This window comes from Apium graveolens, unplaced genomic scaffold (genome assembly GCF_009905375.1).
Source record: "Apium graveolens cultivar Ventura unplaced genomic scaffold, ASM990537v1 ctg3261, whole genome shotgun sequence".
NCBI classification, from domain to species: Eukaryota; Viridiplantae; Streptophyta; class Magnoliopsida; order Apiales; family Apiaceae; genus Apium; species Apium graveolens.
This window is the reverse complement of record NW_027418012.1, coordinates 30,867-43,986: the sequence shown is the minus strand read 5'-3', so window position 1 is coordinate 43,986 and position 13,120 is coordinate 30,867. Positions and strand designations below refer to the sequence as shown.

Below are 13,120 nucleotides of genomic sequence, written 5' to 3'. Positions count from 1 at the left end.
TCCGGAAAATTTATATAAGGGAGTGGGGGCAAATGATAAGATATAAAGTACTCAGCAGGCCCGGGTCCAAAATGCCCAGTCATAGTCCGGCCAAGCCCAGCACCATCCGGTGCGGCTCAGCCTCAATCCAGGCTTAAGCTTCCTCGCGACCCAAGTCTTTAGAGTCTGAGCATGTGAGGCACATGCCCAAGCACGTGACAGCGACAACTGTCATTAATCAATCGCGAGAATAATCAGATTACGTGTCTGAGGATCCTTAGAACATTATCAACCATTCCCACCTAAACACGTGTAAAACATCCTTTCTAGTCGGGTGGAATTAAGAAAAAAAAATCACCCCAGCACAAACAGGGGAGATACAAGGTTATGATATATGATATATATTCATATAAAATATGAATAGAATGTAATGGCCGTGACTTGTAAGAAATTAATAAACAAGAAGAAAAAAAGTACCTTTAGATTAGTAAAATCACAAACAAGAAGGTTGCAGAGTACCATTTATGTAAGGACTTAGATATATATTTAGCCTTGGAAATTTGAAAGCAACGAAGATGTGTGTTAATTATTACGTGACTTCTCATGTATTTTTTTTTTGGGAAAAAACCTATATTTTTATGCACGTACATACATATACTCATGTATATATATATGGGTAAATAAATTACTGATTTATTATGAAAATTAATTAATTGATGAAATATATATTAATAGTTAACTAAATTGATATAACTATTAGAAAATACAATAATTATATAATAAAGTAGTTAGAACGCATTAAAGGAAACACGAGTTATAAACTAGTAATAATAAAAATAATAAATAAATAAAGTATAATAGATATATGGTAAATAATTTTGAATCTACATAACAAAATAAGGTAAATACTTTTTGAGACCCGTTTTCTAAACTGAAACAGCCCAACCCAATTCTAATGCCTGATGAACCAAACCCGACCCGAGCATGAGGGGTAAAACATTGTATAATAATTGGAGCACTCACTTTAATAATAATCCAAGCAGCGGCGTTGACCCACCCAAATCTCCATAACTCCAACCATATCAAATCTGGGTTATCCGTAACACTCTGTCGGGCCAAAATAATACCCGATTCATATCAAATCAAATCAAATTAAGCACCTTCTTTCGGATCATCTAATCGGACTCTCCGGATACACAGTTACAGGGTTTGTTGTATCTCTATCTCCCCCAATTTTGTATGTACATTTTACCTCCTTTCTCTTCCTTTTTTTGTCTTTTAATTGTTACATATATGTGTGTGTATGCATATAAATCTTTAACAATTTGTGCGTATGCAGGTGAAATTAGTGCTGATTTTGAGATATAAAAAATCAAAGCTGTGGCTTTGGTAATGTATTTGTGGTATTATTTGTGTATGTCTAAAGCTCGTATATTTCGTAAATCAAATGGATTGGACTATGGTAGTTTGGAAATTGTCAAGACTCTAAAATTATCGTAAAATTTATAGATTTTTGAAAAAGTTCTTAACTTGAATTAATTCAACTTGGTTTGAAACCCGAAATGGAGGGGAGCCGTCGATATCAAAAATGGGAGATTGTCATTAGGCTAGTTTGAGGCTTTCATACATTACATTCGTGTCTTATAGAACTTGAAGTACCTAATGTGCAGTTTACTCTATTATGTAGTATAAATGATTTATAGGCTTCCAGATTTGCAAACGAGAATCTGGGCAGTGTGCATTCCCGCTTTAATCCTACTTATTCCTGCCTGCTTATATATTGTCTAATGTTTGTGTGTATGCTGTTTGATTGTTATAGTCTGGGAAAACGTAAAACAATACTATGTGTTATATGTTTTTACGTCTGTGGCTGTGTCCGTCCGTTTTTATTGTGTATGCATGGTATAGTGTTTAGGTGAGTATTTGACTATCATTTCCTGGGAAAGAAGAAGAATAAAACACTCGAGAGTGGTTACCCTTGACAAATAAAAGAATTATATTTGCAGATTCTGAAAACTCCTCATTCAATAAGTTTGTACTTTTGAGATTGATTATACCTTTTTGTTTTGAAGGACTGGTGCTTTTATTGCGTGATCTTAAGCGTCAATTACCAGATTCATGTTATGGAGGTAGCCATTGAAACACCTATTAAAAAACCAAAGAGGCTGACATCTGCTGTTTGGAATCACTTTGAAAGAGTTAGAAAGGCCGACATTTGTTATGCTGTTTGTATACATTGTAAGAAGAAGCTGAGTGGATCAAGCAACAGCGGGACAACTCATTTAAGAAATCATTTGATAAGGTGTTTGAAGAGATCCAACTTTGATGTTTCTCAAATACTTGCATCAAAGAGAAAGAGAAAAGATAATAATAGTCTTGACCTTCCAAATGTCAGTTATGATGAGGTTAAACGAAAAGCAGAGGCTATTATCCCCATAGCTGCATATAGATATGACAACGAGCAGAAAAAAGATGAACCTGTTAACCTCGGAAGTATTAAATTCGATCAAGAGCGGAGTCGCCTTGACCTTGCTCGCATGATCATGTTACATGGTTACCCTCTGGGCATGGTCGACCATCTCGGATTTAAGATATTTATCAAAAATCTCCAGCCATTATTTGAGATATTGACAAATAGCGGTGTTGAGTTTGATTGTATGAAAATTTATGAGAAAGAGAAACAAAAGGTATATGAAATGCTACGCAATTTTCATGGCAGGATCAGTATGGCTGTTGGTAAGTGGTTCTCACCAGAAAATGAAGAGTACATGTGCTTGACGGCGAACTTTGTTGATGCAGATTGGAAGTTTCAGAAGAAGACATTAAATTTCATAACATTGGATTCCTCGCATACAGATGATACACTTTCAGAAGTTGTTATAAAATGTTTAATGAACTGGGAAATTGACCGTAAGTTGTTTTCACTGACATTTGATGATTGTTCTATCAATAATGAGGTTGCCCATGGTGTCAAAGATTGGATATCCCAAAACAAGCCTCTTTTAAAAAATGGGGAGTTGTTTGATGTGAGATGTGCTTTACATTTATTAAAATCCCTTGTTTGCGAAGCTATCGAAGCACTTCAAGAAGTGTGTTGTAAAATCAGAGAGACCATAAGGTATGTTAAGAGCTCACAAGCCACCCAAGGGAAATTTTATGAAATTGCCAATGAGGTTGGTATCAATAGCGAAAAGCGTTTGTTTCTTGATACCCCAATGACGTGGAACTCCACTTATCTCATGCTTGAAACAGCCTTAGAATACCGGGGTGCCTTCTCTCTTCTGCAAGAGCATGATCCTGCTTACTACACTACCCTTTCAGAGGAAGATTGGGAATTGGCAAGTACCGTTACTAGCTATATGAAACTTTTTGTTGAGATTATTAGTGTTTTTACAAGTAATAAGCATCCAACTGCAAATATATACTTTCCTGAGATATGTGATGTACACATACAGTTGATTGACTGGTGCAAGAGCCCTAATGAATTTATTTGTTCTATGGCAATAAAGATGAAAATGGAATTTGACAAATACTGGAGCAAATGTCAATTCAGCTTAACAGTAGCAGCCATCTTAGATCCCCGGTTCAAGATGAAGTTGGTAGAGTATTATTATCCCCAAATATACTCTAGTGGTGCCTCAAATTACATCAAGCAAGTTTCTGATGGTATGAGGGAGCTTTTTAATGAGTATTCAGTGGGTTCAGCTTTTCTTGATCAAGATTGCAGCAACTTGCCGAGTACTAGTAATGGTACGAGAGATAGGCTACGGGGCTTCGACAAGTTCCTCCATGAAACTTCACAAAGTCACAGCATAGTATCTGACCTGGATAAGTATTTAGAGGAACCAATCTTTCCACGCAACCATGATTTTAATATATTAAATTGGTGGAAGGTTCACACAGCGCGGTACCCTATATTATCTACGATGGCACGTGACATATTGTGTATCCCGTTTTCCACTCTTACATCAGAGTTGGCATTTAGCATGCGCGGCAGAGTGCTTGACCATCATCTTACCTCACTCAATGCTGATACTCGAGAAGCTCTAATATGTGGTCAAGATTGGATGCGTATTGAATCAGAAGGTTGGCTTATCCAAATTCTCTTCTTGACTACATTAACGTTTATGATTCTAAATGTATTACTGACTTTTTCTTCTTTTCTTGCATTAGACCCTAGCCAATTCTCCAGCCTTGCAGTATTGCCTGTGGTTGCTGAAGCTAATTAATGTATGTACAGGTATGGTTCATCAGCTATAGTGCATTGTATATTTGGCAAAACTGTTTCGCTTGGTTCTTCTTTGTGTGCTTGGACATTGGTCTTTTTCTAGAGCTGCTTGATTCCTTTTCTCTGGGTACGTCTATATTGACCAGGCCTAAAACTTGATGCCTAAACGTAAAGCTACCCTCTCCTAATCAAACCATTTAATGCAAACCTGTGATGAAGTCCAGATTTTATTACGTGAAATATGTTCTACCTCTAGAAAAGTATTTGTCCTATTTTTCTTTTCTTTTATCAGTAATTTTTGCATTAATTGCTTTAGACTGGATTTGATGCAACCGAGACATCCAGTAGAAATCTTTTACTTCAGCCTTACAAGTATCAAGTCCAGATACGCTGGTCAAGGTCATGAGATTCTATGTCCTGAAATTAATTATTGTTCTGCAGTGGCTTACATGGATTAGTTATTGAGTTCCTGAGTTGCTATGCTTAGGTGTACAGTGTACTCGCAAGTGAAGCCACTTAGCCTGAGTTATCCAGCATTCTTTGATCCTGTTAAATCGTTGTTTTACAAATTCTCTAATGAAATTTGGATATTTATAGGATTTTTATTACTGAAAATATTATGATTTTGAATGAAGATATTGAATTCATGTTTGCCAGGTTCCTCATATTGTGATCGTCCATGACAATCAATACTCAGTGTTAGTAAAAAAAATTCAAATGATCTTTAGTTCTGGATGTGGCAGCTCTGTAAAGGAGAAAGGGGTCAGCCAGATTTTATAGTTCCATTTATGCGGAGAAGATCACTGAAGGTGATGGCTTCTTGCAAACTGCAACTCAATTCAATGATTTTCAAGTAACATTGTGTTTTTTTTCCTTTCCTGTCTTATTTTCCGATATGTTTGGATCTTTCAATTGCACTGCCGTAGCCATAGTAAAACTTCAGAATTATATGTATTTTTGTACCATGAGTTGGCTCTTGTATTACTGGGCGTTAGGCTTCAAGCGATATGCATAACAGCCATTTAGGCTGGATTTAGCCCCGGCAAACTTGAATGTACTGAACCTGTTTTAATATCATTCTCAAAAGGAAAACGTCTAAAATCCTCGAGGAAAGATGATGTGGGGAACATGGGATGAATCTAGTTTTATTATGCTTGTTAGATTGTATAATAATTTACCTCCAGACAAAAGCTGTTTTAACAGGGTGATTAAGCTTTTTTAGGTTCTTTAAGAAAAAAGCAATTTATTCTTAACAATTGAAAAGTTTCTTGCCTAAACTCTGTACTTAACTAAATAATTACTGCTTAAGTGGTCTGCACGACTACTACTTTACAAAAGTATATATATCACTTTCCATTTTCCTCTTTTTAGCCAACATATCATTAATGTATATTGTATCGTCTATAGTTTTCGTGATTAATTTGCCAATGCTTGTTAGGTTTTTAAATTTACTACTCTGTTATTTAAGAGGACACAAACTAAAATTCCTACAGGAGTATTTTCGAATTTTTAATTCAACGGGGGTAAAATTGTTAAAAGATATCAATGGAGCCTTCGATAAGTCAGTCAGGTTCAATTTTAGTGTTACACAACTAAATAATAAAATAAATCATATAAAAAAAAACTAAAATTTGCAAGTTGGAAAGCAAATAAAAGCGAAAAGACTCGATGCTTAAAAGTGTAAAAGCATAAAATGACGCAAATGCAACTGAAAGAAGGAAAGCAAAAATGATCCAGAAAGTAGTAACCGTGAAGATTGAAAAAATGAAAGGTCAGAGATTCGGAATTTTTTTTTCAAAACTTTTTTCAAATAATGAGGTGTTATCATATAGATAGTAATTTTCTTAACAATAATATGGATCCTAGCGTGTCTATATATATATATTACCATATTAACTCGTGCTGATACACAAATTGCTTCTGACACTCGAATAATTTTTAATAATATATTTTATTTTAAAATTATTTATATTGTAACATACTTTTCAATGGTTGGTTAAAATTTGAAAAATACAATTATTTATAATAATATATGTCTGAATATAATATAATATAATATATAGTGACTGGAAATTAATAACATAATATAAGATATTGTTGACCTACTCGGACCGTAGAAATTGTTTAAAAGATAAGGAATATACAAATGAAGAATATTAAAGCTTAAATATAATATGCTATTGAGCGGGATTTGGATCATGAACCTATGACAGAAGTTTAGATATTAATATAATAAATAATTATTTATTATTATATCTAACAGTTCTCATTTATCTGAATTATGATTTAACGACTGTTATCTATCGTACCAAACAACTGATCAACAACTACATAGTGGATGTTCTGCTTATTATATGTCTGAATATAATATAATATAATATGTTGTGACTGAAAATAATTAATATAATATAAGATATTGTTGACCGACTCGAACCCTGTAGAAATTATTTAGAAGATAAGCAATATACAAATAAAAAATTAATAAAACTTAAATATAATATATATGTTGAGGGGATTTAATCCTGAACCTATTAGATAAGTTTAGATATTAATATAATATAAATAATAATTTATTATTACATCTAATGATTCTTATTTATCTAGATTATAATATAACGGTTGTTATCTACCGTACCAAACAACCGACCAATAAACAAATAGAATGTGTTCTACTTGTAATAATATAGTATGGATAGATTGGTAACTTTTCAAATCAAAACTTAATATGTACTTATACTCCCTCCGTCTCAAAATACAAGTTTCTTTGATTTTTACGCGTAGTTTAAGGTGAATAAAAAGTATAGCTCCCGAAATTATTTTTCAAATTTGTTTTTTCTAAATAAAAGTATACATATTTAATTTTAATTCAAAAAAAAAATTAGAAAAAAGTATGCGGAGCTATGACTTTTATATATCTTAATATACGCGTAAAAAGTCAAAGGAGCTTGTATATTGGGACGGAGGGAGTATCATGTTTGATAATTAAAAATTGAAAAACATACTTGGGATATCCATAGATTAAATTTGTAACGGCTACACTTAACGATCATTGGTTGCTAAAAATTAAGAAAATTATATAATTACGCGCAGATAGGGTAAAATGATCACTTACACTTATATTAATTTTCAAATATTAAATATATTCACAAAAATTTCTACAATTTTTACAGATACGGTAAGTAGGGGTTTAATTCAAATTCAAGTTCATGTAGAGGTGTAATTAAAGTGAAATCGAGTTTTTGCTTATAAAATTGAATGACGCATATATTTGTAAACACAAGAGTATTTAAAAAAACGTAATTGAGTTCAAGGTTGATCATAATTAAGTTAAAAAACGTAATTGAGTTCAAGGTTGATCATAATTAAGTTCGCAGGGTCGGCCTCAGTTAAAACTAGACCCGACAATTTGGACACGACACGAAACGACACGAAAATTTAGTGTTTGTGTTTACATTTTTAGTACACGATACGGAAGTACATGAACACGAAAGTACACGGTCGAGATTTAGTGTCGGTTTTGTTTTTAACCTTCAACTACACGACACGACATAAATTATACGACATAAATAAATATTATAATTAAATTTTAATATTTTTTATGAATATATGTAGAATTATAATAAATGTGTGCATATTTATTTTTAAAATATGATTTGATTTCATTATATTGTATCGATATGAGATCTAAATATATATTTTTCATATATTTTATTATTATTTTACCTAAAAATCTTATATTTTAATGTATATTAATATTAAATTTAATAGATATTAATATTCAATTAACATGACATACACAACACGAAACGAAAGTACACGAACACGAATATACACGAACGCTAAATATGTCGGTTTTGTGTTTGACCTTCAAATACACGAAACACGAAAATATACGACACGAAAGTATACGACACAAACGAATTGCCAGGTCTAGTTAAAACGACCAAGACGAATGTCGAGTGGGGACCAAAAAAATTCTTAAGAGGTGGAATATTTAGGTGTTCAAAAAAGACTAATAGATATGAATCATCGAGACTTTTACATTTCTGCGGGTTGTCACATCTCACTATCTAAATATTAAATTTTTAGATGAAAAATTATTGTTAAAAAAATAACCTTTTTCGGTTTATACGGAGAACATACACTTTGTTCTTAATTTCAACAATATGAAATTCTTTAAGAATTTAATAATAGCAAAACATTGAAGTTACTCTGTGCAATGTGACGGCAAAATGGTGTCGACGGTGTGAGAGTTCAAACTTTTACGCTGAGAAATGTATTTTTTTATGTTATTAATATTAATATTGCATTTCCAAAGTTAGAAGAGTTTATATTTTATAAAAGAGCTTAGAGAAATTGGTTGTTAAGATTGAATGTTAAACTTATATTTTCAGAAAGCGTAATGGTTGTAAGATAATTCATTTCGATGATCTTGAGATTGCTGCAAGTCAGGATAATCTAAATTTGAGTCGGTTGTTATTTTCGAATTTGAAATTTTAGACTGAAAAATTACAAGAATCACATTAGCGTCACATGTTATTTTTTATTCGATAAAATGAGTTTATCCTTTCGAGAGTTGCAACTTATAAAAAGTAAAATAAAGCATATTTTTCATTTGTTATTGCATATATATAAAATTAAATTATACATGTGTAAAAAGTGAGAGCTAAAAAATATAAGGCACTATTTTTTAATATCGCTTAGCCCAGTCAAATTGCTGAGACCGATCATGTAATTTCGACTCGAGTTTTTTTATCAAGATTGAAAATATATCGAAACTTGAGTTCGAGTCCAGTAAGAAATTGGATGCATTAAAATAAAGGTCGAATCGAGTCGAGACCATTTTATCTTTATCGAACAGAGTTTAAGTCGAGTTCAAGTCAATTTGATTCGGTTTGAATTACCATGCACCTTTACGCGTAAGGGATCAACATTCCATGTATATAATATAGTTGATAAATGAGGTCCGATGCCCACGGGAACGGGAAAGAGAAGAAGATTGCGGGGAGGTGAGATCCCATCAAACAGACGAGTCGATAAAATAAAATCTTACCCTTTTCTTTGTCCAGTTCAAATGCTGTGACATGCAGGTCCCCTGCTGCCTCCCTTTGCATGCCCTATACGTGTTCATTTACTATTGGCCGCTTCACATCCTCCCCCGTATTATTTTACGACTGTTACGCCCAGATCCTTTCGGTCCCTTGAATAGGTTTCGATTGGATTGAAAGTGGCTTCGGACGTGCCTGAAAGTGAAGAGAATGCGAGGGTTTGTACCCCTGATTCACCTCCGGTGTGAGAATCAGAATCTGGTTGTAAGAATAGGGTAATAATACAAGAAAAACAGAGTGTTTACGAGAGAATGTGTGTATGTTTTGTCTTACTTTTCTAGGGTTTTTATACCCGATTCTGCTTTAAATGTCAGCCGTTACCAATCATTAAGGAGGAAGTGAAATGGGGGCGTTATGTCCCTTGTTCTGTCCAACGGTCTGCAAGCATTGGGCCTCGGCCTGGACTTTCGTGGGCCTCTGTTTCTTGGGCCGGGAGGTCCTTCGACCCAGTACCTTAACCGCTCATTGGGCCTTCGTTCAGTGGGCTTGGTTGGACCTATAACCAACATGTCCCTGTCCTTCGGCGGGGCCTTCGGGCCGGCCGACGGACACCAGTCTCGGCCCATATTGGGGCGAAGAAACCCTAGGGCGATCGCTTCAGTTCCGCCTCGATCTTCGGTCGTACACGTGGCAAGCTTGTAGGGACTTGCAGTGCATTAATGTGACAGTTGTTGGCACGTCGTTCCATGGCTCAATCTCAGCCGTTGAATGTCAACCGTTTTGATCTGGGACGTCCATTTCAAAAACCCCCAATCGTCGCTTTTCTGAATTTATTTTAGGCGCCTATATAAGCCCATTTGTGCATTTCATTTTCTTTTTATCACTTTAGCTCCTCCATACACAGTGACAAATTGCGGTGAATCTTCCAATCACGGGCAACAGCAACTCCGTCTTCCCAAATCATCCCATTTCAATCCAAGAACATCTCCAAATAAGTAAGTCCCTTTTCTTGTTTTCCAGTTTTGAATTTGCATGCCAGTTTTTTTCTGTGTTTTAGGATGTTTGCATGAGGACTTTGTGGTTTTGTTCTGGGTTCATGGGGTTTTTCTGGGTTTTGTGTGTGTGCCATTGTATTTGTTTGGGGTTTTTGGGTAGGTAATAGAAGTTTCTCCGGGTTTTTCCACTTTGAGGGGGCCCCACGGGTTTAAAGATGGCATGCGAGGCGTTTTCTGACCAAGAACGTTCTTCGGGATTTCTTGGTTTTAGAATGTCTTTCGGGAGCCGACCTAGGGCGTAAACATGTGGTCTGGAGAGATGTTCGCGAAAGGTTCTGTAGGCAAGAACGTCCTTCGGGAGGGCTTGCCTCAGGAGCAGCCTTCGGAAACCGCCTCCGGGGTTCTGGTTCGTTCGGTCCTGGGACATGTACTCGGGTTTTTATTTTTTCTTTTATGTCTGCTAATCCGAGTACATGGACTAATGTCTCTCTGTTCCTGATACAGGGACATGGACCGAGCGAACCGTCCCCCAGATTCTTGGGACCCCTTGTCGAACAGCTTGGTGGGAACGTCTTCCATTCGCCCCGAGTGGACGGGACGGACCCTATATGGTTCGGCCGCTGACTATCCCGCAGCCAATAATAGATCCGAACTGACGAAAGGACGCGTAGTTCAGATGTATGATGATTGCTCTGTTCCTCGAGGGCTTTGTTGGCTGTACGCGCCGAGGGAGGGTGAAAGGATCTACGACACTCCCGGGGTGCCGGATGGATATGGTGGCTGCGCCGTAGGGGTTTCGAGGCGGCCTTCAAGTGTGGCTTGAGGGTGCCACCGTTGAAGTTGATCAAGCACATTTTCTTTAAGATGGGCATCGCCCTCAGACAGATGGACCCGAACGGGTTCATCCATATTAACTATTTCCAGAACAGGTGTCTTCATGCAGGGATCGCACCCAGCACTCGCCTATTCTGGTACCATTATGATTTTCAGAAGAATCCGAAGAGTTCTGGTTTTTACACCATCGTCCGTCGAGTAGGGCGACCTGATTGGACGGCGACCAATTCGAACAATAAATCCACTCACACTCATTGGTGTTATGTGAGTGGTCCAAGGTTGGCGGCCATGTCGGTTTGGCAGGATGTGAATCCCGTACTGCTTCTCATGCCGAGCTTGACCTTGGAGGAGAAGGAAAATTACACGGAGTTGGTGGACGTCAATGTGAAGAAGCTGGGTCCCGGAGAGTTTCGGGACAAGGACTGGCTCTTCAGCTTGTGGGGTGGGGGTAACAAAACTTCTTCCTTTGTTTTTTCTTTAGTTTTGTCCCAGCACTTGTATATTTGTTTTTCCTTATTATGTATTCGATTATATATGCTTGGACTGACTTGTTTCCCTTTCATATTTCAGTGTCTTCAAGGGAGGCTTTAATCGAGAGGAAAAAGGCCAGGGCGGCCGAGGAGGCGGCGAAGAAGGCCTCTGACCGGAGGGTTACTCCAGACCCTTCGGAGGGCACAGGCGAGAGGGCTCAGACCGAGAGGCCTCCGTCGCCCCGCCAATCTCATGCGGCGTCTGAGACCGAGGAAGGGGATGACCTGGAGTTCATGGGAGAGGGAAACCCTTCCAAGCCTTCCAAGCGGACCCAGAGCAAGGAGGGGATTGTGCGCTCTTATCTCCCAGGGTGGGGCATGCTCACGTCCGACCATACTGTATATCCAGCCCGACAATCCACGAAGGAGGTGGCTTCGGACCTATGTCATGGCCTCCAGCTTCCGGTCGATCTTCCGACCTTTGCTCCGGCCTCTACTACCGAGGCCTGTACGGAGCTTCTGTCCTTCCTGTCCTTGGTACGTTTTTTAATCTTTCTATTTTTCGTCCATCTTTTTCCTTTCGGCACCTTTTAGTAATGTTTTTTTCGTCCTTTTGCAGGCTGCCCCTTGGGCCGCAGTCGTGGAGGATAAGGTTAAGGATATGGAGACTCAGATGGCCGAGGTAAAGGAGTAGGAGAGGAGGGCCGCGACGGCCGAGGAGGAACTTGTAAGGGTGAAAGCCCAGAACGAGGTCGAAGCCGCTGCGCTGAAGGAGGACAGATCTCGGCTGGAGACTGAACTGGAGAGGGCGAACTGGAGGATCTCCCACCGGAACGTCCAGCTGAAGAGGTCCCAAAAGGAGCTTCGGAAGAAGCAGAAGCAGCTAGACCGGACGGAGGAACGCTGCTTCCAGTTCGGCGCTGATTATGTCCTAGAGAAGGCCCATGGCCTGAACTGGGATTATAAGCAGTTGCTGGATGACAACCTGGAGGATCCTATCGGCCGGCCAGCAGTCGAAGTCCCTCATGTCTCCTCCGGCGAAGACGAAGAGCTCTCGGATGAAGACCCTCAAGCCTAAACCTTCGGCACTGAGGTGCTTGACATGACGGAAGATGATCTTGTTGCGAAGTTTGCCGTTGATGTTTCCATGATCGTACCCAACTTTTGCAGCGGCATTCTTCGTTCGTCTTCCTGTATTTATATTTTTTATAATCGGTACTCTTTGTAATTGGTATTTATAATTTAACTAGCATTCGGGGTTTTATATTTTAATGCATCTTTTGTTTTTCATCAGCATTGTCCGACTGCATTTAATTGTTCGCCTTAAAAACGAATCGTCTCTTCGGCGTTATTGATGCCTTAACGAAAATGAATTGTATATTTGGCTTCGTTCGCCTTAACAATCTAACAAAATGAATTGTATCTTTGGCTTCCTTCGCCTTAACGAAAATGAATTGTATCTTTGGCTTTATGCCTCAACAATTTTAATAATTTGAATAAAATGAATCGTATCTTCGGCTTTCTGCCTCAACAATTTTAACAATTTGAATAAAATGAAAAATGAAT

At 37.5% G+C, this 13,120-nt stretch overlaps 1 protein-coding gene across 3 annotated transcripts; it reads left to right on the top strand.

Annotated features, from left to right (window-relative positions):
* Positions 1-1,026: 1,026 nt before the first annotated feature.
* Positions 1,027-5,188, top strand: LOC141701039 (zinc finger BED domain-containing protein RICESLEEPER 1-like). 3 transcript variants are annotated; one of them, XM_074504684.1, is made up of 4 exons: positions 1,027-1,216; positions 2,052-4,065; positions 4,153-4,209; positions 4,865-5,188. In XM_074504684.1, exons 2-3 carry the CDS (start codon positions 2,103-2,105, stop codon positions 4,206-4,208), a joined length of 2,019 nt encoding a protein of 672 aa, XP_074360785.1. In that variant the 5' UTR covers positions 1,027-1,216; positions 2,052-2,102; the 3' UTR covers position 4,209; positions 4,865-5,188. The 3 variants fall into 3 exon arrangements, with proteins under 3 accessions (XP_074360785.1, XP_074360783.1, XP_074360784.1); XM_074504682.1 differs by having other exon boundaries at positions 4,153-4,219; XM_074504683.1 differs by lacking the exon at positions 1,027-1,216 and adding an exon at positions 1,319-1,368 and having other exon boundaries at positions 4,153-4,219.
* Positions 5,189-13,120: the final 7,932 nt, after the last annotated feature.